Genomic DNA, 24214 nt, shown 5'->3' with positions numbered 1-24214 from the left:
CTCGCTCCCCCGCCTCCTCCTCCTCCTCCCCGGCAAGGAGGAGCGGGGCTGCTGGTTACCCCTCGGCTGCACAAGAGACTTTGGGTCCCCTCCACCCTCCCTCCGCATCCCAAGAACCGCTGGAGCCCATCTCTTTACCCTGCTTTCTCTCCCCGCTCCGATGAAAACAAAAGTCAGCTCCTATTTCCCATTTCTCAGGCAACTCCATTTGTATCACTCCCCGCCGGGCTTTTCCTGAGCCACAGAGCCCAGAAAATCGGCCAAAGTGGTTGAAGATCCCCAAAAGACGATGCTGGATGTCACTCCAGGGTACCAAAATACCAATTTGGCAGCCGCGTGCCGAACGCTCTGGTCTCAGAGCCCGAGTTTCCCTTCTCTGCTTCCCGAACATCCCTGTTGGAGGTAGCCGAGGTTATCTGTGGTGGGTTTCAAAAAGCAAATGAGCCGCTCGCGGTTGAGAAGGCTCTCCCCGAACCTTGGCCAACCTTTTGTGGGCTTTCCCAAACCCTCGTGGCAGGAATATTATTTCGAATTCAAGCGCCATCGCTCGGTTCCGCGCATCTCGCCCAACGAGGGTGAGAACAGCTCCGAGAGGACCCCCGAAGGGATGCAGGCAGAGCCGATGGCTGGGATGTGCTGGTCGAGCCCTCCCCGACCCTCTCCCCTCTACAACGAGATGGAGAAACCATCACGATTCGGGCCAAACCCAAGGACCAGGAGGGCATTGGGAGGAGCGGGTCTGCGCTCAGCTGTGCCGGTCACGTGCCGGCAGCCGCTCGGCGATGGAGAAACTGCAAGTCAGGTTCGAGCCGAGTTCACCCCGTATCTCTACAGAGGACGAGCAAATCATCTCCACATGGGCAAAAGGAGAGCGCGGAGGAGAGGGGGAAGGCTGCCAGCGCAAGGCTGCGGTTCAGATCCCTCTTGACAGCTCCCCGGCAGCCCCCACATCGCCTGTCATTCCACAAAACAAACTTCAAAGTAAACAAGGCGCCCGGGACCCGGCCGTTGCAGCCACTCTATCATCGTTCGGGAGTATTTTTCCTTCCTCCCCCCCCCCACCCCCGGCCCTTCTCCCGAGCCGTTGCATTTACACGAGCTGCCCGGAGCTGGATTTACAGGGCAGGTGCCTGAGCAAAGCGCAGGAGAGCTGGCTGGGCCCCAGGCGAAAGGGGAAGAGGAGAGTTTCACAAAAGCCTTCAGATTGCGGTTTTATATGATAGGGACTGCAGAACAACATCCATCTTCGGGCTTAACATTTCATCTCTAGATCAACAGTCCGTTCCTTCCCCCACGTTCAGCCGCAGCTGCTGGCTTATCTCTCCATTAAAGCATTTTCCTCTTATTGCGCAGTTTCGCATGAGGAGGAATAAATGCCAGATGGGTCTCCCCTCCAGGTCACCACGCTGCGAGCCCCGGTCTACGCCGCAGCCCAGGGCGACACTGGATTCTGCCGTCTGGGATTCATCGCTGGCCAAAACCACGAACTTCGGAAAGTCAAGGCCAAGAATGAATACTCGGGGTAGGGGCGGGGGGGACACACAAGATTTCCAAACAGGAGGGACTGAGAGTTTGCCTCCCTGGAAATTCCCAGGCTGGATGCACAAAGGTGCTGAGCGGAGACGCCTTCAAAAGTGCCCGAAGCACCAACTTGCGAAAGCACTAAAGGAGCTGGAGACCCTAAAGGGTGTTTTTTTGAGACCGCCTGAGGTACTTTGGAGCACACGAGTGGGATGGAGCAGAGCGTGCCCAGGGATCTGCGGCTGAATGCGCCGCGGTGCTTGGAAAAACAGCACGGCCGCGTTGTCCCACCCAAAAGTCGATAGCAAACCAGCGATATTGGAGGCCGAGGGCTCCCCACGTGGGAACGCCATCATTGGCCTCGGGTCAGGCACCCAACTTGCCCCAAGGAGGACGCGGTGCTCCTTACAGACGGGTTTTGCAAACACGCTTTTATCTGCTTACTCTTAAGCAGGGGGGTCAAACCCACTCCAGCACCTGGCTCCTGCCAACCAGCACAGCCAAGACCTCCCGGAGATCCACCGCCTTTGCTCCAAAGCATCCCGGGACCCTCACCCTTTGCCGGGACGGTGCGGGTGTCACCGCGCTGTCCTTCTTTTCCACATCCAGCTGTGGCTTTGCCAGCCCGGCTCCTCGTCCCTGCCTCTCCCGGCCACCCTGGGCAAGTGGGCAAGCTCTGGTATTTTTATTACCATTCCCAGCGCTGCCAAGCGCTTGCGTCAGTGGCCGGGAGGAGGCTGCGCTCTCTCTTGCGAAGCCCAGGCAAGATAAGCTGGGACCGTTAAGTCTTTAGAGGGTGCTGCCAAACTTCAGGGAAGTGACGGAACGCCTTCCCGGCAGCGGCGTCCTGGGATGGCTGTGTGTCACCCAGCTCGTCCCGGCGGCACCAGCTGCAGGAGGTCGCAGCTAGACGTGGGTTTGGAGGTCACGACCAGGCACCGACTTCCCCCCCACCTCCCCCCCTGCCTCGTATTTCAGTGGAAGTCTTGGCATGGGAAAGGTGGGGAGGGAGCCTGCGGGAAGCTTATTCGGCAGAGGAGGAGAACTGAGGAAGCATCACCGCCAGCACGAGCCACCAACGGAGCCCTGGTGCCGTGGCCTTAATGGCATTGCCAGCCCCTGTGGTGGCAAGCAGCGATGTCAGGGGGCTGCTGAGCACCCAGGAGCTCCCTATCCCAGGGAGGGAGAAGCTCCCAGCATTTTCCGACATATCTGAAGCTTGCCGGAGTGTCGCCGTGGTTATTTGCCTCTCTTGCCAGTGGCGAAAGGGAAGGCAGCGGCCTTTGAGCCATCCCCTGCCCTGCTGCAAGGCGGAGGGAGCCAGCAGCCCGGCGTGGAAGCAGCTCCCTTTTTTTTTTGGTTTGTGGTTTTTTTTTTTTTTTTTTTTTACAGCCATGATCAAAGCTCTCCCTGCCGAGAGATAACCTCCGGTGGGATCGACCCTGCCCCGGCTCCGTGGAGCGATGCCACTTGGTTGGTGCATCGAGACGGGAGGCTGCGGTGCTGGCTCATCACTCAAAGTCCTGCCCGGGGGAGCGGATCCTGCCCTCCCTTCGGGCTCTTCCACCTTATCTCTCCTTCCCGAGATGCGGAAGGAAAGGGGGTGGCCAGCGGACGGGCTCTCCCTGCTCCAGCTCAGAGCTGTCAGCACCATGGCTCACCTTTAGGGGAAACGAACGGCTTTTTGTGCCGCATCACCCCCCCCTCAGAAAAATTCCAGGGGGCTGGCAGGGGAAGGCAGAATTGGGGACACGAGGCCGTCCCTTGCCCTGGCCTCCCGGGCTCATTTCCAGCGCCTGCTCTGCTGCAAAATGCTTCCAGGGTGCAAAAAACGTGGGTGCGCCAAAAGGCTCCCCTGGGGCTCCCCGTGTCCCTTGGGAAAGGGCATCGTCTGGAGGAACGTGAAGGGCGAGGGCTCCCGATTCCCCTTGGAGGGAGTCAGAGCGGAGGGGAAGGGATTCACCGGCGGCCGCGGAGCCAGAGGGTGGCGGGGGGATGGGATTTGCCATCCCACGTTCACCTCCCGGCGGCGTGAGAAAAGCCAACAGAAGCACCTGAGCGGTTTCGTTAATAAAAGCGCATTTGTGACCACTAAAGGCAAAAAAATAACCAAAACCAACCCCCCAAAAAACCCCTTCTTCGGTGCTGGGGCAGGGTGCCACCGCCGAAATTCAGGGATGCGTCTCCAGCCCTGCGGGAGATGCTGCTCTGGGAGTTTGGCAGGCAAGGCTGAGGTTGGGAGAAATCTAAAAACCTGATTTTTTTTTTTCCCCCTGAGGATTTCCCAGGCAGCGCCAGCTATATTTGATGACATCAGGGCGGCTGCTTCCCCAGCTGTCCTGCGGCCCCTCCGGGTACCGGCCACCCTCTCATTTTAGGGATGTCTCCTTCCGCGTGGCACCACCGCAACCCCGCTTCCCGCTTACAAAGAGCCCTCAGCCCCTCCGGCTCCACCAGCCGCTTCCCCCGGTCCAGCTCCCTCTGGATTCGCCAACGCTCAAACACCTCGTTTCGTCGACGCAATTAAAATGACACGACAAGCGGAGGAGCGCGACGGCCCAGCCTTCTCCCGGGAGCCCCAGCGAGGTGTTCGAAAGCAAATGAAGTTGGAGTAGACGATCGGTGTAGGTCCCTTCCAATGGAAACAGTCTATTCTATTCTATTCTATTCTATTCTATTCTATTCTATTCTATTCTATTCTATTCTATTCTATTCCTTTTCTTTTTCCTTTTCTTTTCCTTTTCTTTTTCCTTTTCTTTTTCCTTTTCCTTTTCTTTTTCCTTTTCCTTTTCCTTTTCCTTTTCCTTTTCCTTTTCCTTTTCCTTTTCCTTTTCCTTTTCCTTTTCCTTTTCCTTTTCTTTCTTTTTCTTTTTTCTTTTTTTCTTTTTTCTTTTTCTTTTTCTTTTATTTTTCTCTTTTTCTTTCTGTTTTTCTTTTTTATTTTTTTCTTTTTATTTTTTATTCCTTTTCCTTTCCCTTCCCTTTCCCTCTCCTCTCCTCCCCTCCCCTACCCTCCCCTCCCCTCCCCTTCCCCTTTCCCTTTCCCTTTCCCTTTCCCTCTCCTCTCCTCTCCTCCCCTCCCCTCCCGTCCCCTTCCCCTTCCCCTTCCCCTTTCCCCTTCCCTTTCCCTTTCCCTTTCCCTCCCCTCCCCTCCCCTCCCCTCCCCTCCCCTTCCCCTTCCCCTTCCCCTTTCCCTTTCCCTTTCCCTTTCCCTCTCCTCTCCTCTCCTCCCCTCCCCTTCCCTCCCCCCCTCCCCTCCCCTTCCCCTTCCCCTTCCCCTTCCCCTTCCCCTTCCCCTTCCCCTTCCCCTTCCCCTTTCCCTTTCCCCTTCCCTTTCCCTTTCCCCTCCCCTCCCCTCCCCTCCCCTCCCCTCCCCTCCCCTTCCCTTCCCTTCCCTTCCCTTCCCTTCCCTTCCCTTCCCTTCCCTTCCCTTCCCTTCCCCTCCCTTCCCTTCCCTTTCCCATTCCATTTGAAGTATCTGGTGGTGTCCCCCCCCGAGGGTCAGGATTGCCACCACAAGCAGAGCCCAGCCCAGCCCAGCCCAGGCCTGGCCACGGCAGGGACAGACGTGGGCTCCCTGGCACCACCGAGTGGGTGCCCGGCTGCAAGAGCCGCTCCCGGCGCCGGGGTTACGGGACAGGCACCCGCTCCTGACCCCCCCTGAGCCGCTCCTCGCCCCCTGAGCAGGACCTTCGCTGAAGGGCAGGGAGGTTAAGGAGAGCATCTGTCCCTCAGTTTAGTGGCCAGCCCAGCCCAAACCATGACCCCAGGTTAAATCTGCCGGCCCTCGCGTCCCAGGAGGACAAGGCATGGAGTGCTGTCATCTCCTGGGCAGCCTTGGACATCCCTCAGCTCTTGAAAAAGCGTCCCAAGGGCCTCCGGCTTCGTCCTTTCTGCCCCTTCAGCCAACGCCTTCACAGAACCATAGAACGGTCTCCGTTGGAAGGGACCTTTAAGACCATCGAGTCCAACCATTAACCCGACACTGCCAAAACCACCACTGAACCAAAATCGATCCCTTTTGCCTCTTTATCCCCGTCACGTCACCGCGTTAAATCACAGCTGAAGACTTCTGTCCCTCTATTTGGACACCATCCCTTGGCAGGACACCTCTGTGGTCCTCGTCATCTCACCTGCTCCTCACCAACCTACGTGACACCCACACCACAACGCCCTTTCGCCGCCCACCCTTCCAGAACCCCACCGAGCCTCCACCGCGCTCAACACGGAGCCCAGAGGGACGGAAAATTTGGAGAAAACCAGAGGGCACTTACTTCTCGTAGTCGTGTTTGCAGTAGAGCTGCCGGTTGCGACAGTAGCAGGTCCCGGAGAGCGGCTGGAGGCAGACGGCGCATTTCACGCAACCTTCGTGCCAGGAGCGGTCGTTGACTCGCAGGAGGAACCGGTCGGAGATGGGGGTGTCGCAGCCGGCGCAAACCTCCCGCATCTTGGAATCCGAACCTGGGCATCAGGGGAAAAGACGGCGTGAGAAGGAGGTTTCCTTTGCTGGGGCTGGGGGGGGGGGGAATCGCGTCCCGCCAGAATAACATCTGTCTTTTGGGGGACGATGCTTGGCCTGGCGATCATCTGCTGATGTTTTTCGCTTTCTTTTTTAAAGCCACGTGGTGTTGGCGTAGGAGAGGGAGAAGGGAGGCTCAGCGTGGAGGTTTTTTTGTTGGTTTTTTTTGTGACAACCCTCGACAATAAACGTCCCAGTTGCGAAAGCAGCAGGTTCTGGGGTTCTCTGCAGGTGGTAAATTCGAGGGAAACCCCGAGCCCACGGCTCCGGCACTGTGTAAATCCCGGAGGACGTGGAGAACACGCGCTCGGGAGCGGGAGAGCAAATATATGTGTGTCTCGACAGGAGGCTGCGGGCGCTGAGCTTGTGTGAGCCTTGGTCCAGGTCAGCGGACAGACCCGCGTCTGAATTTTGTCCAATTTCACCCCAGATTTGGTGCCCAAGAACTGTGTAAAAAGGCTCCAGAGCTTTGAGATTTTTTTTTTTTTATTTTTTTTTTTTTCTTCCCCCCCTTCCTCAGTGTTATCAACATGGAAATCTATGGCTGCTCTTCAAAGGCTTCGTCACGATAACTTCAAGGTAAAGGAGCGAGTAATAAATACGCTGTATCTGGTGCGCTGGATCCGGGCTTCGGGCTGAGCCAGGCAGCGGCACCCTCTCCGATGTCCGCAGCCTCCACCCTGCCAAGCTCCTTGGGTTTTACGAGCGCTTATCTCTGTCCTCTCCAGCCTCGCCACCCTTTTATCCCCCCCCAAAAGCTCGTGGATCCCGAGGCAACACCTACCCAAGCCCCCTCGAAGGCTTGGAGGGATGGTGGCATCCCAGGGACGAAGCTCAGGGCTGTTTTCAAAGGCACCGAGCCACCGAGGGCAACCAAGGAACGGGGGGGTCGAGGGGGGGAAACACGAAGCCCAGCTCTAATTCGGGCACCGGCCCAGGGCGAGGAGTCAAAAGGCGAGGAGCAGCCGTGGAAAATGGCAGGAGAGACGTTCCAGTGGAGAGCCGCGCGCCCCCGCGCAAGGCTGGGGGACGCGGAGGAGCCCTGACCCGGCAGCATCTCCCGCAAAAAGGGATTTTTTTTTTCCTTCTCCGGGAACACGCAGTGGCTTCCCCAGCCCTGCAGATCTTCTCTCCTGGGCTCTGGGAAGCAGCTCTTACAACTGACCACGCTCTTCCGAGTGAGGATCCCATCTGGGATCCGCGATCACCCCACCAGCAACTTGCTTTGTGGCTCCTGGGCCTCAGCGGGCTCAAATTGGTGGCGGGAGGAAGACGAAGGGGGCATGGAGCAGGCAGGACCGCTGCGGCGGAGGCAAAATGCCGGCAGGCACAAAGCGTCCGCCAGCAGGAAGCTTTCTGAACGCTTTTTCTCTCCAAGTTTAGCTGCGGATGCTTTCCCAAAGTCTTGAAATCCCTTGAAATCCCGGCAAACGCTCTCTGCCTCCGCTGTTTTTACACCAACGCAGGAGGGACTGGTTGGGGGGGGTGGGTGGTGGAAATTGGGCTAATTTGGGCTTTTTATGGACCTGAAAATGGGGGTGTCTTTTGCGAAGGCGGCTTCTGCCTCGCTTCGTGGCGGCGTTCGGGTTCCTGTCCTGCGCCTCCGGCATCCCACCGGCTCATTCCCGACATTGCGGCGAGCCCAGTCCTTCGCGGCTCCCGCAGGCTCGGCACAGCTCGTTAATTAAGCGCTGGGACCTGAAAATCGGATGACAGCATCGGCTGGAAGGGACCGGACCTTGAGAGCTCTCCTGCGGATCGGGATCCAGCGGATCAGGAGTGGAAATGAGGAGGGTTTGGGTTTTTTTTTGCCCAAGAAGAGGAAAAAAGAATGTGGGGCTGGTGGTGCCGGAGCTGAAACGCCGGGAGGGCGGCGTGGATGGCCAAGGCCACGAGCAACCCCGTCCCAGCGGCCACGGGCAGAGGTTCTCCGTGGATATTTATCCCAGGTCGAGCCTCCACTTCCCGCTTTTTTCCTCCGTTATTAAGTCCCGGAGTCAAATATTGTCACCCTTCTTGACTTTGACCCCGGGGGCTGCGTGTCACCCCGGGACCAGCCAAACCTCCAGCGGGTTTGAGGCATCTGGGGTTAAAAATCCCCCTAAATCCTCTTGGGGTTTTTTTTGGGGAAAAAAGGTTGGGAATAATCTAATGGTAAATTAGACTGAGAGCAGCTAATTAAACGGCCAGGGAGCTCGGGGAGCGCGGGATCAGTCTAAAAGGGAGAGACACAAAACTTGAGGCCAGGGGATGTTCGTCTGTCCCTCTCGCTCAGGGAATGAGGAGGAGGATTGCGGGGATCCGGAATGGTGGGAAGCAGCAGAATCCTGCCTCGGGATGGACAGCCAGGGCCCGGAGCAGAGGTCACTGCCCAACGATAATTCACACCTGAGTCTCTTTTGACACAAAAGTCACGGTCACGGTGATGCCGTAACACACGGGGAGACGAGTAAGCGATCCCGAGCTCCGAGGGATGTGAGAAATCCCAGGAAAACGATCGGATTTGGCTGAATCTCCCGGCAGCCAGCCCGGGAGAAAGAGGCAAAACTGAAAGTAAAGGAGACTCTGCCTTACGCTGCCCTAAAAACACCAGGCGTATAAAAACGCAACACTTTGGAGCAGCAAATGCGTTAAGGAAGAGCAATCCCAACCCACCACGTTGCGGCACTTTGGGAAAGGGAAAAGGAATGACGACGGGGACACAATCCGGTGAGCCCAGCATGGACTGGGAGGGGAGGCAGCTCCCCGGTGCCTTATCCCAGTATTATCCAAAACTAACCCCCGGCCTCCGAGCCCTCCCAGGGCACGGGAACATCCCGCCGGCGCTGGTGGGCAGATATCCTCACTGTCCTTTAAAATTCGGATCAGCGAAGCCGGCTATCAATGGTCGGGGGCCTGGCCCCACACGGGATGCTCCCAAAAAACAGCGAAGGACCGGGATGAACCCAGGGGTTTATCCGAGAGGTCGGGACATGCGAGGAGGGATGGATGGTGGCGACGTCCCTGTCCCTTCCGGGGTTCGGTGCCTCGCGCCTCGCTCCGTGCCGGTGCTGGCTGCCCTTAGGGATAACCTCAGCCCCTGGAGCCGCAGCTGCTTTGGGGATCGCAAGATGGCATTTTGTGGCATGCCAACAGCTTGCCGTGGCTCGTCGCTGCCTCGGAATTGGCAAACCACAAAGCCAGGCTGAGCGAGGAAAGGGGAGGGGGGGCTGTCACTCTTCCCCACAATCGGGGCTCACCCCAACAATCCCGGGGGCGGCGTCGGGGGGGGGGAGGAAGGAATCTCCTTCCCGAGCAGGGAATAAACCCCGCAGAGGAGCCGGGGACACCGCTGACGCCAGCTGGGAATGGATTTTGGTGGCGGGGGTAGGGGGTGGGGGGGGAAACGGGCGGCGAGGCTGGTCCTGCTGCAACTTGCGGCCACGCCGAGACCCCTGGAGTGGCCGGGGGAGGATGAGGGGGAGGAGGAGGAGGAGGAGGAGGAGGAGGAGGAGGAGGAGGATGGCGATGGGGATGAGGATGATGATGAGGAGGATGAGGATGAGGATAGGGATGGGGATGGGGATGAGGGTGATGAGGAGGATGAGGATGAGGATAGGGATGGGGATGGGGATGAGGATGAGGGTGAGGAGGAGGAGGAGGATGGGGATGGGGATGGGGCTGATGATGAGGAGGAGGAGGAGGAGGAGGATGGGGATGGGGATGATGAGGATGGGGATGGGGATGAGGATGAGGATGAGGATGAGGGTGATGATGAGGAGGAGGAGGAGGATGGGGATGGGGATGGGGATGATGAGGATGGGGATGGGGATGAGGATGAGGGTGAGGGGGAGGAGGAGGAGGAGGAGGAGGAGGAGGAGGATGGGGATGGGGATGGGGATGAGGATGATGAGGATGGGGACAGGGAGGAGGATGAGGATGGGGCTGGCAGCCACGGATGCTGCCTGAGCATCCTGAGCTGGGGGGTCTCCCCGCTTCCCGGTGCGTGGCACCCGCTCCCGGTCTCTCCGGCACTCACCGAAGCCCAGGACCGGCGTCGCCTGCTGCAGGCAGGACGGAGCCTCTTCCGTCTTCATACCGGCGGCCAGCGCGGGGGCTGCGGGCGGAGAGGAGCGTTAAGGACCGGGACCGGTCTCCCCCCCGGCTTGCCCGCTGCTTCCCGGTTCGTTTGCCGCCTCCCGGCGCTCCGGTTAACGAACGGCAACGAAATCACGGCGGCGGCGGCGCCCACCCTCCCCGCTCCCCCCGGTCCCGTTGGGCTTAAGACCGACCTTGCCCCCGGTATCACCGGAGCCCACCCCGGGGGCTGCGCCGGGGGCTGCGGCCGCGGAGCTTTATCCCCCGCGTCCCGTTCCCGTCCCGTCGGGTCCCTGCGCCCGACGGGTCCCTGCGCTGCCGGTGCCGCTGCCGGTGCCGGTGTCGGTCTCTCCGCTTTCAGACGGGGCGCACACCCGTGTGCCCCCCCTCACCCACCCCCCCCCACCCCCCCCCCCCCCCGCCGCCCCGGTACGGGACATCCCCGCCGCTCAGTTTCCCGACCCCGGCATCTCCCCTCCCGCCCCGTCCACTCTCCGGTTACTTACCGGGATAACGATACCGGTCCCGGTACCGGCAGGGCGGGGAAGGGAGAGGAGCGGAGCGGGGCGCGACCGTACGCGGGGCAGAGCGCGCAGCCCCCGCCCGTCTCCGCGCCCGCGCCCGTGAGCGCCGCCGCCCCCCGCCTCCCCCGGGAGCGCGCCTCGGCCGGGAGCGCGCCGGGGGCCCCATCAAGGCGGGGGACACCACCACCACCACCCCCCCCCCAAAAAAAAAACCCGAACAACCCCTGCCAGACCCCCCTCCGGTGCTCCCCGCCGCCCGGTGCGCCCAAGAGGCGATACCGACGGCGGCGGGCGGGGAGCGGGGTGCGGGGGAGGTTCCGTGCCACCGGTCTCGTTAATGCGCTTCGCCGCTCACCGCGGGGCCGCCGGGCTCTGTCACGACAGCCGTGTCGCCGACAGGGCAGGCGGAGGGGAGTCCTCCCGCCGTCGGGGCGAACGGCGATGCCGGGGACGGGGGCGGCGGGGGCGGCACCGGAGCGGGGCGGGGGGCGGCGGGGGGCCGGGGCTCCGCCGGGTCGGTGTCCGCGTTCCTCCCGCGGCTCCTCGGACGAACCCACCGCGGGCATCGTCCGGGGAAGCGGGGGGAAACCGGGGGTAGAGGGGGGGAAGCGGAGACAACCGGGTCGGGGGCTCCCCGCTGCCAACCGGGACCGAACGGCGGGGCCGGAGCTCCCGGGGTGGCCCCGGGAACAGGGGCTGCGGCCGGGGGGGGGGGGGGGGGGCGTCCCGGGGGCCGCGGGGTGCTGCCCTCGCGGGGGGACGACACGACCGGGCACTGCCGGTACCGGGTGGTTGAGAGCGGCTCCCACCCGCTCCCTGCAGCGCACACGCGTGTGCACGCACACACGCCTCGCGCCGCACGCACACGCGTGTGCACTGGGCTGGTGGGAGGTGGCCCTGGCCAGGGCAGGGGGTGGCATTTGGGAGGGGGGGGGTCTTCACGCTCCCTTCCCACCCAAACCATTCCCTGGTTCGATGGTGGGACGGTCAGGGACGTCTCCACCCGGCCCAGGTGGCTCAAAGCCCCGTCCAACTTGACCTTGAACGTTCCCAGGGCCGGGGCAGCAAAGAGGGGAGATTTAGGGGAGATCTGGGGAAGAAATTCATGGCTGTGAGGGCAGTGAGACGCTGGCCCAGGTTGCCCAGAGAAGCTGTGGCTCCCCCATCCCTGGAGGGGTCCAAGGCCAGGTTGGCCGGGGCTTTGGGCAACCTGGGCTGGTGGGAGGTGGCCCTGCCCAGGGCAGGGGGTGGCACTGGGTGGCCTTTAAGGTCCCTTCCCACCCAAACCATTCTATAATTCCATCCCCCACCTCTCTGGGCAACCTGGGCCAGCATCTCACCACCCTAAGCCTGAAGAATTTCTTATATCTAGTCTAAATCTCCCCTCTTTTAGCTGAAAACTGTCCTCCTTTCTGTCCCACTTGTCCCCAGCCTGCTCCCGGCGTTGCTGCTGACCTGCCCGACGTCCGTCTGCAGCCCCAGCTCGCCCCCACCCCTCCGCACCCACCGAAGCTTCGTTAACCAGAGCAATAATCGTCCTTTATTAGGCTGAGCTCCCCACGGAGAACCCGGATTCCTGCGTATATTGCTTAGGACCATCAAAATCCGGCCCCGCTCTTCCTTGGGACAGCGCGGTGGGGCGGAAGAGCAGGGAGCGGGCGCTCGGATAGTATAAATTAAGAAGAAAAAGGACCATTTGAGGTGTCGGAACGTGGGCCGGTGCCTCCGCGCCTGGTTTGGCTCAGTTGGGCAGAGGCTTTTCGCAGACGTAGTAGCACTCGTAGGTGCAGTAGACGTCGTTCCACTGGCCGGAGACCCAGACGTGGGCACAATCTTCGTTGTGGCCGCTGTTGTTGGGTTCTCCCTCCTTCCAGTACCTGGGGGGGAGAAGGATCAAACTGGGAGAGGGCGGAAGGGGCAGGCAGCTGAGCCGAGCGGCTTTCCCCCCCGGGGGCCGGGACTCGCTAAACCCGGCTGATTTGAGACGATTTTTAGATGCTAATTCTTGCCTTTGCTGCCGTTAAACCTCCCGCTGAACGCCCGTCCCAGGGCAGGGTGAAGAAACCCGGTTTGTTGGGTGAAATGGGGGGGGTGCAGGCGGGGAAGCTGCCGGCCGTTTTGGGGCGATGGGGCACAAAAAAACCCGCAGGGCAGGGTGACACTCACGTGAAGGTGCTTTTATAGTCGGTCCCGTCGATCCATTCCCATTCCCCTTCCGAGTTCTCGTCGGTGAGCCCGATCCAGAAACGCTCATTCCTTGTCCTGAACATGACAAAATTCTGCAGCGGGGAGAGGGATCAGGAGGGAAAAGCACCAGGAAACGGCTCCTCGAGCCGGCAGCCAACACCTCGGCTCCGCGTTTGCGCCGTGGAGGAGCCCGAGAGGAACAACCCCGCACTGGGCTACTCATTTGAAAGGTGGAAGAGAAGGATGGATGGCGCTGCCTCCGGCCCTGGGCCCATGGGAAGGACGCGGAGCTGTGGGAGCGGGGCCGGAGGAGGCCCCGGAGATGCTGGGAGGGCTGGAGCCCCTCTGCTGTGGGGCCGGGCTGAGCTGGGGGGGTTCAGCCTGGAGAAGAGAAGGCTCCGGGGAGACCTTGGAGCCCCTTCCAGTCCCTAAAGGGGCTCCAGGAAAGCCGGGAAGGGACTCTGGATCAGGGAGGGGAGCCACGGGACGAGGGGGAATGGGTTTAAACTGAAAAAGGGGAGATTTTGGTTAGATATTAGAAGAAATTCTTGGCTGTGAGGGCGGTGAAATGCTGGCCCAGGTTGCCCAGAGAAGCTGTGGCTGCCCCATCCCTGGAGGGGTTCAAGGCCAGGTTGGCCGGGGCTTTGGGCAACCTGGGCTGGTGGGAGGTGGCCCTGCCCCAGGCAGGGGGTGGCACTGGGTGGCCTTTAAGGTCCCTTCCCACCCAAACCATCCCATGGTTCTCCACCAAGCCCTGTTACACCACAACGAGCGCCGCAGCCCCCGGCTCCGGGTGTAGCCCATCCGAAAGGAGACTTTTCCAAAAGAAAACCTTCGGCTTGCTTAAGGAAGGGTTTGTTTAAGCATTTTAATGAGCTGCCTTCCCTCGTCCCCACAACTCCGAGAGAACCAGTGAGGAAAGCGCAGTTACGGCAGTGGATTTGAGGGGGGGGAAACTTGAAAATGGGAAAGAAACCGTTCTGTTATCCCTTGGTACCCACGCGGGATCCGGAGAGGGGGGCTGTGCGTGAGCCAAAGGCAGACCAAGTGAGGTTTTGTGTGTTAAATGAATAAATATACATAAAAATCACAGGTATATGCACATGGATAATGTATTTAGGGGATCATCTGTAGCTGGAGGGGTTCAGCCTGGAGAAGAGAAGGCTCCGGGGAGACCTTGGAGCTCCTTCCAGTCCCTAAAGGGGCTCCTGGAAAGCCGGGGAGGGACTCCGGATCAGGGAGGGGAGCCGTGGGATGAGGGGGAACAGGTTTAAACTGGAAGAGGGGAGATTCAGACTGAAATATCGGGAAGGAATTGGTCGCCCAGAGAAGCTGCGGCTGCCCCCACCCCCGGAGGGCTCCAAGGCCAGGTTGGCCGGGGCTTGGGAGCGACTTGGGTTGGGGGGGGGAAGCCGATGGCAAGGGGTGGCGTTTGAAGGTCCCTCCAAACCCAAACCAGTCTACGGTTCCACCATCCCGGCAGTGCCGGTGTGCGCGGCTGGGCTCCCGCCGGCACCGGGCAGCGCGGGTCCCGCCTGCTCTCTGCTGGCTGAGGCTCAGGATAACAACTCCCAGCCGCCCGCTTTGGGGGGGTTGTGCGTGCGCGTGTGTGCAGGATGGCAGCGGGGTGGTGGGGGCTCCGCAGTATTTTTGGGGCAAGATTTGGAGAAATTTGGGTTTTCCTGCCCCGGAAGCGGCGGGGAGGCGGGGGGGGGTGTCTTTACCTGCTTGGCGTAGCTGTTGATGACGGCCAACTGGGAACGCATCTCCTCGCACTGGGCCTTCGCCTTGTGCCAGCTCGTTCGGGTGAGGGAGAAGTAATAACATTTTCCATCAAAGTATTCCCATTGCCTGGTGTCGGGTCCGCAGGGAAACACTGGGAAAAGGAGGAGGAGGGGGGGTTGGGGGGGGGGGTGGGGGTGTGGTGGGATCAGCTGCTCCTTCACCGGGATCAACCCAGGGTTTTCCCAGGTGCCGAACTGGTGCAGGCGCAAGGCTGGATATCGGATCGCCGCGAAAGCAGCACCCGAAAATCCCCCGTTCCCAGGAAAAATTGAGGTGTTTTGGTTTTTTGGGGGGTTTTTTTGTTGGGTTTTTTTCCACCCCCCCCTAAAATATAAAAGTGTTTGCTGCCGGCGGAGAAGCAAAGCGGGAAGGGGAGGGATGCCCTGCACCGCGCGGTGAAGCTGGACCGATTCGGGGGGAGAATTTCGGGAAATTTTTAAAGGGGGAAGGGGAAAAAAAAAAAAAACCAAACCCCAACCTAAAAAAAAAAAACCCCACAAAATAAATAAAAACGAAGCGTTTGGGTTCGGGCGGGACTCACGGAGAAAATCCCTGCCGGGAACGGTCTGGTTCCGCTTCTCTTCCGGACGCAACTCGTTGAGTTTAGACGAAATGGCCGAAACTATCGGGGAGAGGGAGAATTCGGGTTACGGACGGCAGTGCCCCCCCCCCCCCCCCAAAAAAAAACCCCACCTCCCCCCAACCCCAGCGGCTGAAGGGGGGGTTTGGGGCCTTTATTCTGCTGGGGCCGCACTTTTCCAGCCCCCCCCCCCCCAAAAAAAAATCCCAGGAAACTTCAAATACCGGTTTATGGCTCGGCTTAGCCGGGAATTTTAGACATTTATATACATATTTGTAGAAGGTTTTATGTATATTTGTAGATTTTAGAGCTATTTTTGCAGATTTTTTTAGATACTTGTGGATTTTTAATAGATTCTTTATCGATATTTTGGGATATTTTTAGTTATATTTATAGGTATTCTATATATTTTTATAGCTATTTGTAGATACTCTCTATATTTGTACAGAGATTTATAGATATTTGGTATTTTTATAGGTATTTTTATATATTTGATAGATCTTTACAGATGTTTACAGGCATTCTTATAGATTTTTTTAGACTTTCATAGATTTTTTTAGCTATTTATAGGTCTTTCATACATTTTTATAGATATTTGCAGGTCTTTTTATGTATCTTACAGATATTTGTAGACTTGTTAATATTTTTTAAGATATTTAGAGGGGTTTTTTAATACGGTTTTATAGATGTTTATAGGTATTTTATATATTTTTATAGCTATTTATAGATATATTTAGATATTTATAGATATTTTTAGACATTTTTAGATATTTTTAGGTATTTGTAGGTATTTTTAGATACTTTTAGATATTTAGAAATTTTTTTTCTAGATTTTTTTTTTAGACGTTTATAGACTTCCAGTAGATTTTTAGAGATATTTATAGATATTTTTATAGACTTTTTCTAGACATTTCTAGATATTTTATATTTTTATAGACAGTTATAGATATTTTGATAGATTTTGAGAGATATTTCTAGATATTTTATGTATTTAATAGATATGTATAGACATTTTTATACATTTTATGGGTATTTCTAGATAGTTATAGATATTTTTATAGATATTGCTAGATATTTATAGATACTTTTATAGATATTTATAGATATTTTTATAGATATTTATAGATTTTTCATATATTTTTATAGATATTTCTAGATATTTTTATATATATTTCTAGATATTTTATATATATTTATAGATTTTTTAGATATTTATAGATTTTTCACATATTTTTATAGATATTTATAGATTTTTCATATATTATTATAGATATTTATAGATTTTTCATATATTTTTATAGATATTTTACATTTTTATATATTTATAGATACATTTATATACCTCTATATAAAATAATGATTTTATATAGAGATATATATATAGAGAGAGATAGATATAGATATATAATAATGAAAATATTCACATATTTTAAAATATATTTTATCTATAGAGGGTGAGGTGGACGTCGGCGGTGACTCCATGGGGCAGTGTGGGGGCTCCTCCAGTGTCCCCCGCCCCGGCCCGCGGAGCTGGGACCCACAGAGTCCCCTAGAGCGGGGCGCCTGCGCTCCGACCTCCCGTATCCCTCGATCCCACCTGCCTGATTAATTATTATTAATTATTATAATACTAATTAGCTGGGCCCCCGTACCTCTGGAGAGCGACACAGCCGACAGGGTGACGGTCAGGAAAAAGGAGAGGGCCAGCAGCAAATAGACCGGGCAAAAGGATCTCAGCTTCCGCTGCAAGAAGTTTCCGTCTTTAAAAGAAAACAAAAGAGATGTGGAAATATTTCCCCCTCGGATCACCGGGCTTTGGTTTTTTGGTTGTGGCTTTTTTTTTTTTTTTCTTTTTTTTTTCCCCCCAAAGCTCCTCTGGTCCCGTTGCTAAAAGGGTTAATAAATAACCCGCAGTAGTTAACAATTTGCGACAGAAGCCAAAACTTGGGTGATGATTCCTGTTGGGACCCAGCTGGGGGGGCTGGAAGCTGCCCAAACCCCACGGCTGTCGCACGGCGCCTTGCGTGAGCCCCGGCGTGGCCTTGCTAAAGGTCGGGGCAGGTGATCTCAGGTGCCACAAAAGCAAAATAAAAAGAAATTAGAAGCTTATGCCGGATATTTTGGGCTGCGACACTTTTCTAAAGCCTCCTGGCTGTCCAGTAAGCCTTCTCAAAAGGGAAATTGTCCCCCGGGTGACAGTCCGTGGTCCAGAGGGCTCTTTGGTGGCCTTGGCTGGCATCAGGTGCCCTTCTCAGAGGGGCTGAACCTTGGAAACGCCTTTGGGTTCCGTGGTTCAACCTTGGGAGGTTCAACCTTGGCGTTGGGCCACTGGGTTTGGGGACCCCAAACTTGGGAAGGCTCCGGGAAAAGGTTCATTTTGCCCCGGTCCCGGATGCTTCGGAGGCTGAACCTTCTCGGGTGCTGGTGGTTGGGCGCCACCAGCTTCACAACGTCATCTCAACGACGGCCCACACCCTCAATGACGTCCCCTTCCCTCGTTTTCCATCTCAGCCTCAACCCCAGGGACAAACTCATCAGGGTGGGCTTCCCCATCCCAACCAATCAACCCCGTTAGATCTAATTAGCCGAGCTGCCTAAAGAGAGGAAGAAGGAGAACATGGACCTTCCTCTCCCTCAAAAACCAAGCGTGTTGGTGGAGAAGGACCACGACACAAGACACGGTCTCGTTGCCCTCTTTGCTTCTGCCCGTCTCCTCGCAGGGGCCGGGTGGAAGGGACGAAGTTTACCTTTAAAAACCTGCAGATCGTCGTGAAGATGTTCCTCATCCATCCTGGGAGGAGGACGCACTGTTGGACCGAGTCAGCAGAAGGGTTTTTTTTCCCCGGGATCTCTGGAACAGGGAAGTCGCGCTACCCCCGGGGATCTTCCATCCAAAGGTTATAATTTAACCAACCTGTTTTCAGGCTCTGTCCTATTGGTTTGTCCTCTCAAAATAGCAGCTTGGATTGTGTCCACTTCCAATAATTCCACTGTCTGGAGGTTTTTCCTCCAGCCGAGCTGGGCGCTCTTCACGTTTGTAACTCTTCCCCACCTTTTTTGGTGGGAAAAAGGGGCAAATTCTCAAGTTTTGGAAAGTGGTTCCTCCAAGCGAATGGATGGAGGGATGGATGGAGGGATGGATGGATGGAGGGATGGAGGGATGGAGGGAGGGATGGAGGGAGGGATGGATGGAGGGATGGATGGAGGGATGGAGGGATGGATGGATGGAAGGATGGAGGGAGGGATGGAGGGATGGATGGATGGATGGAAGGATGGAGGGAGGGATGGATGGATGGATGGAGGGATGGAGGGAGGGAGGAATGGAGGGATGGATGGCTTTGGAAACGGCCTGGAAAATCAGAAATGGTCTTTAGTTTGGAAATGGAAGCTGAAGGCACAAGCACTGCCCCAACGGATGCACTTTTATGGGAAAACAAACCGGATTTGGGGCTGATCTTGTGCCACAGGAATCCATGTGCGACGGAGGCGCGGGAGCAGCTTGTTGATTAAGGGTCGCTCCCTGCGGAGAGCGATAACCCAGAAAGATTCGGTCTTCTCCAAGTTTTCTTTTCCTTTTGGTTCTGGATTTTCGCTCCTCTCGGCCCCAGTGGGACTTTGGGAGCTGGTTCTTGAGCCGACTTTGCTGAGGGTTTCGCTTTTATTCTGTATTTTTTAAAAAAAGTGGGCTTTGATGTCGCGATGGGCATTACGGCGGGGTCGGGGGAAGAACCGTTCAAGGTAAAGGTTGGCGAAATATGAAGGTGGGGGTTAGAACTCGATGATCTTTAAGGTCCCTTCCAACCTAAATAATTCTATAATTCTACGAAACGGAGATAAACAGGGTAGAAACCCCCTGAACTTGGAAATTAGAAGCAAGAAGGGGCTCCGAAAGCTTCAGTAGATGCGTGAGGGGTTTGAGGTGCCGTGCTACGGGGGTGGAAACAGAACCGGTGATTTGAGAAGACCCTTTCCGTCCTTTATTCCTATAATTTACCCGCGGCCACCGGGTATTTACACCTCCCCTCCCGCTTCCAACCCTCAAACCCCACTTCGCGCCGCCCGAATTCGCAATGGCTGCTCCGCGCTCTGCGGAGACAAGGGAAAACTGGCAAGTTGGGAGGGCGGGATATTAAAAAGACGTCGTTGGGAGGCTCCCAGACGTCCCGCTGCAAACATTCGAGAGGATATTTCGGCTTCTCGCCTCATCCAGCCGCGCTTTGACTGACTGATGGATTTTTATTATGGTTTTTTTTTTAGCGTTTTTAATTTTCCCTTTTGCCGTTTTACCTTCGCTCCCCGAGCCCGGAGAGTGCTGGGACAGATAGCGCTCCAAGTTTTAATAACGTTAATTACTCCCCGCGTAAATCTCTGGGCTTGTGATAAACACGTAGCGGTAGTTATTAAGGCAGCAGCCTTGGGATGGTTTCCAAAGCAGAGCTGGGGCATTTTACCCGTGTTTATTTGCCCCAAAGCTCCACTGAGAGCGTGTAAAGGAACAAAAAGGAGGTCGGGGGCGCAAAGACCTGTTAACGAGACGCCCAGCAACGAGGATTTCGTCACACTGGGCGGAGGCGGGGGTGTGTGTGTGTCTGTGTCGGTGCCATCCAGGTCTGTCTCAAACCCGGGGGGTTATTGCACAAGCTGAACGGAGGGCGGGGAGGTTGAAAAACAGCCGGATCTCCAGGAAGAGCCAAAAAAAAGGCTCAGCCGAGACATTAATCCTCCCGTTGAGCTTCTGAAGGGAACGCTCTTGGCCTAAGGAAGGGGAAAAAAACCTGCGGGAAACATCACTTACGTCCCTGGATCGGGGATGGGGGGGGGGACACACACGCGAACCACTTGGGAGAGTCTCTCAGGGAGGGGATCGGGGCGTTTAGAGGCTCCGGGCCTCGGGTGTTTGTTTGAGCTCTCTGTAATTCCGTGCGTTTTCCTGCCGCCAGGGAAAAGCTTTGCTGGGATGGAAGGGTTGACTAAAGCAGGAGCCAAATGGATGGGTCTCCCCACGGGACCCCGGTGCCGAGCTCGGGATCGCCGCAATCGGCCGGGCGAATGTGGCAACGCGACGTCCCCGCTCGGACCTTCCTGCCAGGAGAGCAGCCGTTACCACCCCAGGACGCTGCTCGGCGACAAAAGCTGCCCGACTTCTTTATTTTAACAACGAAATTAATTCAGTTAAAACCTCGCAGCGCGAGGAGAACAGAAATCAAAAGCATTTTTATTAAATAAAACACAATCTTTGATTTAAAAGCACCCTCAGCTGATTCAAGGACATAAAAACAGCAACGTGGCAACGCTCGGTGTCGGTCATTCCCGTGTCGTGGCACTGCGGGGAGAACGCAGACAACGGAAGGTGACGAGGAACCGTGGCTGCTCCCAGCAAACGCCAGAGGTAACGGCAGCCCCCGGCGATGCCCGAGAGCCCCCACCCGCCCCTTCCCCGCACAAACGGGACGTGCAGCTCTCAGGACCAGGCGTTCAGGACCAAAACCTTTCCGAAGAGTAACTGAAAAACTGCATTTGAAGGGAAGCAGAAGCCAAAACGACATCCCGGACTCGCAACCGCTCGCTGTCTGGGCGGATCGCCTGAGCTCTTCCACGAAAACAGCAGCTCCGGCGCGTGTCGCCGAGGTTATTTCTTCCCCGGCAGAGTTCGGAGCGTACGTGCAGGGCAGTTAAGCAACCGGAGTTAGACATTAACTGGGAGTCGGAGGTTCGGGCTGCCAGATCGTGTTTTCGGCAGCAGGAGGGCGTCTCACTTCGCTCCTCGAATTCCGCGCTCGTTAAGGCACTGCCTTAAAGCGACGTTTCGCGGCGGGGGAAGAGGTTAAACTTGTAACTTCAGCCAGTTTTTGGTCAGCTCAGCCGTGGGGTTCCCACAGGGTGGGTGCTCCCCGGCTTTCCTCTTCCCTTGATCCACAGAAAAGGGAGGGGCGGGGGGGAATCCTACCAACAGCAAGTTCCCCACAAGCCATTTTACATGACGCACTCGCCAGTTTAGCCTCGATGGGAATTTTCTTCCCCCAAATCTGTACAGCAGTTCCCAAGAAAACAGGTTTTACCCAAAAAGGAGCGCTTGAGGCAGAGTAATGAAGGGGAAAAGCTCTACCGCTTCGTGCCCTGCGTCAGCGAGGGCGTGAAAAGCCACAGTGGGGCAAACTCACCTAAATTTTACTGATGATTTTATCTTTAAAGCAAACCCCACCTAATTTGAGGTTCCTCAGCTGGGGCAGCACTTGGCACAAAGCAATAACGGCCCTGAGGGAAATATTAGCCCAGAGCTTAAGGCACGGCACCTCCCAGCGCCGCAGGGCTAAGGAAGCCAGAGCCACGCTCGCCGGGACGACGCACACGTCGCTGATCTTGAGGAATGGGAGACGTTTCGTGTGGCAGCCGATGGAGTCGGCCCCAGAGTCGGTGATGTCGCAGCAGCGCAGCGTGAGGCGCTTTGGGTGCGGAGCCACTCTCCGAAACCCTTTATCTGTTCCGCGGCGGGTGCCAAAAAGGCCCAGTGTCTTCTCAAGCGGCTCTGGGAGAAGATGTTCAGACGGTGATCAGAAAACTCGATGACGTTGTGCTGCAGCTGCGGCAGAATCCAGAATCCACAGTGGACTCTTCAGGGTGGAGCCGCAAAACCATTTGTGGGGGATTCCGCAGCGACTCAGCTCCAGCGTGGTGAGGGAAGGGAGGATGCTCTCACGGGGGACACGGCAGAGCTCCATCTTTGTCGGGGACAGTCGGTGGAGGTGGGGACATCACGCCCCAAGGGCGGCCAGCACCTCGGGGGAGAAGAGCCGGGGCACGCAGCCAGTGCGGAGCTTGTCCTGCAGCTCCAGCGGCCGCAGGCTGTTGTGAAAATGCCCCCGCACCAGGCGCTGCAGGATCTGGACGGTGAGCTGGGGGCAAGAAAGAAATGGGGCCAGTGGCCAAGGAGGGCCCCCTCAGTCCCCTGGCCGCAGTGGGGTGACCTCCCTGTCCCGTCCTCGGTCCCCTGCCTGCAGTGGGGTGACCTCTGCTCCCCTGTCCTTGGTCCCCTGCCCGCAGTGGGGTGATGTCCCCCCATCTCAGTCCCCTGCCTGCAAGTGGGGTGACCTCCCTGTCCCGTCCTTTGTCCCCTGCCTGCAGTGGGGCAATGTCCCCCCTTGTCCTCAGTCCCCTGCCTGCAGTGGGGTGATCCCTCCCCCCCTATCTGAGGCCCCTGCCCGCAATGGGGTGATTTCCCCCCCCGCCTGCAGTGGGGCGACCCTCCCAGCCCCCAGCAAGTTGCCACCTCCCCCCATACCAGCCCCTTGCCTGCAGTGGGGTGACACCACCCCCCATCTCAGCCTCCTGCCAGCACTTGAGGTGACCCCCCACCCCCCCCCCCCCGCCGCCTGCAGTGGGGTGATACCACACACACCTCCCTCCTGCCATCTCAGCCCCGGGCCTCCAGTGAGGTGATCGACATCCCCCCACACACCCTGCCCACAGTGGGGTGATCCTCCCCCTCCGTCTGTCCCTTGCCCACAATGGGGTCACCCCTTCTCAGCCCCCTGCCCGCACTGAGGTGACACCGCTTCTCTCCCCACCCCCTCCCCCCGCCATCTCAGCCCCTGCCCGCACTTGGGGTGAGCCCCCCAGTCCCTGCCCGCAGTGGGGCGATCCCCGCCGGGTGCTGTGGGGCGGCCCCTACCCGGTGCGGCCTCAGCTCTACGCGTCTCCAGACCGCCCGGTCCCGCACTGGCCGCCGCCATCAGCCCCTGCGAGGAGGTTCGGGGCCATCAGCGCCGGGAGGAGGCCGGTGCCGACCGGGGGGGCGGGGGGGGGGGGTCCCACCTGGCCGCCCGCAGCCGGTCCCGCACCGGCAGCAGCTCCAGAACCCTCAGTAACACCGAGCCGGGCGCCACCGACAGCTCCGCCGCCGCCATCTTGGCCGCTTGACAACAAGGAGGCGGAGGCTGTTGCTCGCGTCACTTCCGCTTCCGGCCGGGCTCCCGGTAACTTCCGGTTGTTGGTACGGCAGCGGTTGTGGCGGAGTGACGCAGAGCTCGGTGGGTACCCAGGGGGGGTTAAACATCCCTTTTTATTACCGATAAATCACTCCCGGTGTCTCCCCGGGGCCTCTTTCCCCCCGCCGGTACCTCCCCGTTAACCCCCGGTATCCCCCCCCCCCCTTTTCTCAGGCCGCCATGATCGAAGTCGTCTGCAACGACCGTCTGGGTAAAAAAGTGCGGGTAAAATGCAAGTATCCGCCGGGAAACGGGACTGGGAGGAGGTGGGGGGGGTGGGCGGGATGTGTGTGGGGGGGGTTGCTCCCGGTTGTTCCCCCGCTCCGGTTTATCCTTAACGGCCCCCGCCAGCACCGAGGATTCCATCCGCGACCTGAAGAAGTTGATCGCGGCACAGACCGGGACCCGTTGGGATAAAATTGTGCTCAAGAAGTGGTGAGTGGGGGCCGGGGGGGTGAAACAGGCTCTGCCCCGGGATGGAGTTCCCCCCCCCGCCCCATCCCGGGGCGCCGGAACCGGTACCGGCCACCTGATAACTGTGTTTTCCGTCCCCGCAGGTACACCATCTTTAAGGATCACGTCACGCTGGGCGACTGTATCCTTCTCCGGGCGGGTGTCTTCTGTTTTTAACCATTCCCCGCCCCCCCCCCCTTTTTTTTCCCCTCCGTGCTTTCTCCTTAATTCCATCCTCCAGATGAGATCCACGACGGGATGAACCTGGAGCTCTACTACCAGTAGCGAGTGGCTGCCGTTGCCCCCCGGTTCCCCCACCACCACCCGTGCTCTCCTCCCTCCCAGTCCCCGTTCTACATCCCCATTCTCCCGGTTTTCCCCAGCTGGCGCCATGTTGAGGCTCTAAACCTGCTGTAGCTGCCCTTGGAGTGTTTAAGTGATTTATAATAAACGTGTCTCTCGAGTCGCTGGTTGCTGTGGTGGCTCCGGGGAAGCAGGGACGGGACACCGGGAGCCGCCGAAGTGGGCGGGCGCCACGCGTTGCTCTTTGCGTTGTGGCTTTTGTCCGCCCGCGGCCGCCGTC

General features: G+C 57.5%; 4 protein-coding genes across 4 annotated transcripts in view; 1 reads left to right on the top strand and 3 right to left on the bottom strand.

Moving 5' to 3' along the window:
- LOC141734821 (LIM homeobox transcription factor 1-alpha-like) overlaps window positions 1-10116 on the bottom strand; it is a 28289-nt gene extending 18173 nt beyond the window's left edge. Inside the window, exons 1-2 of the mRNA XM_074567003.1 lie at window positions 10059-10116; window positions 5796-5982 (exon numbers count right to left, since the gene is read on the bottom strand). Of these exons, the coding sequence (XP_074423104.1) occupies window positions 5796-5982; window positions 10059-10116 (245 nt within the window). The remainder of the gene's footprint in view (window positions 1-5795; window positions 5983-10058) is intronic.
- A 2042-nt stretch (window positions 10117-12158) lies between these two features.
- Window positions 12159-18083, bottom strand: LOC141734852 (hepatic lectin-like). The gene is made up of 6 exons (XM_074567067.1): window positions 17941-18083; window positions 16846-16953; window positions 15155-15235; window positions 14553-14704; window positions 12808-12920; window positions 12159-12518 (listed from the first exon to the last, which is right to left on the bottom strand). The coding sequence occupies exons 1-6, from the start codon at window positions 17981-17983 to the stop codon at window positions 12383-12385; spliced, it is 633 nt and encodes a 210-aa protein (XP_074423168.1). The 5' UTR covers window positions 17984-18083; the 3' UTR covers window positions 12159-12382.
- Window positions 18084-20392: 2309 nt separating this feature from the next.
- Window positions 20393-23171, bottom strand: FBXL12 (F-box and leucine rich repeat protein 12). The gene is given in 5 exon segments (XM_074566943.1): window positions 20393-21708; window positions 21711-21800; window positions 21802-22130; window positions 22793-22929; window positions 23006-23171. Coding segments are annotated over 5 exon segments (1002 nt in total). The 5' UTR covers window positions 23098-23171; the 3' UTR covers window positions 20393-21354.
- Window positions 23154-24094, top strand: UBL5 (ubiquitin like 5). Its single transcript, XM_074567068.1, has 5 exons — window positions 23154-23220; window positions 23353-23414; window positions 23530-23613; window positions 23736-23773; window positions 23873-24094. The coding sequence occupies exons 2-5, from the start codon at window positions 23359-23361 to the stop codon at window positions 23914-23916; spliced, it is 222 nt and encodes a 73-aa protein (XP_074423169.1). The 5' UTR covers window positions 23154-23220; window positions 23353-23358; the 3' UTR covers window positions 23917-24094.
- The last annotated feature ends 120 nt before the right edge of the window (window positions 24095-24214 follow it).

The sequence above is a fragment of the Larus michahellis genome, chromosome 25, assembly GCF_964199755.1.
Source record: "Larus michahellis chromosome 25, bLarMic1.1, whole genome shotgun sequence".
NCBI classification, from domain to species: domain Eukaryota; kingdom Metazoa; phylum Chordata; class Aves; order Charadriiformes; family Laridae; genus Larus; species Larus michahellis.
Note: the sequence above shows the minus strand (reverse complement) of the source record. Positions and strands in the feature narration are given on the sequence as shown.

What these genes read in the sequence shown, in the direction of transcription:
- LOC141734852 (XM_074567067.1), bottom strand. Translation starts at nt 17,983, where the DNA reads ATGGATGAGGAACATCTTCACGACGATCTGCAGGTTTTTAAAG. An exon ending in CGATCTGCAGGTTTTTAAAG is followed by an intron (nt 16,954 to 17,940) that starts GTAAACTTCGTC and finishes TTTCTTTTAAAG; the next exon opens with ACGGAAACTTCTTGCAGCGG. An exon ending in TCAACAGCTACGCCAAGCAG is followed by an intron (nt 12,921 to 14,552) that starts GTAAAGACACCC and finishes TCCCCGCTGCAG; the next exon opens with AATTTTGTCATGTTCAGGAC.
- UBL5 (XM_074567068.1), top strand. Translation starts at nt 23,359, where the DNA reads ATGATCGAAGTCGTCTGCAACGACCGTCTGGGTAAAAAAGTGCGGGTA. An exon ending in AAAGTGCGGGTAAAATGCAA is followed by an intron (nt 23,415 to 23,529) that starts GTATCCGCCGGG and finishes GGCCCCCGCCAG; the next exon opens with CACCGAGGATTCCATCCGCG. An exon ending in AAAATTGTGCTCAAGAAGTG is followed by an intron (nt 23,614 to 23,735) that starts GTGAGTGGGGGC and finishes CCGTCCCCGCAG; the next exon opens with GTACACCATCTTTAAGGATC.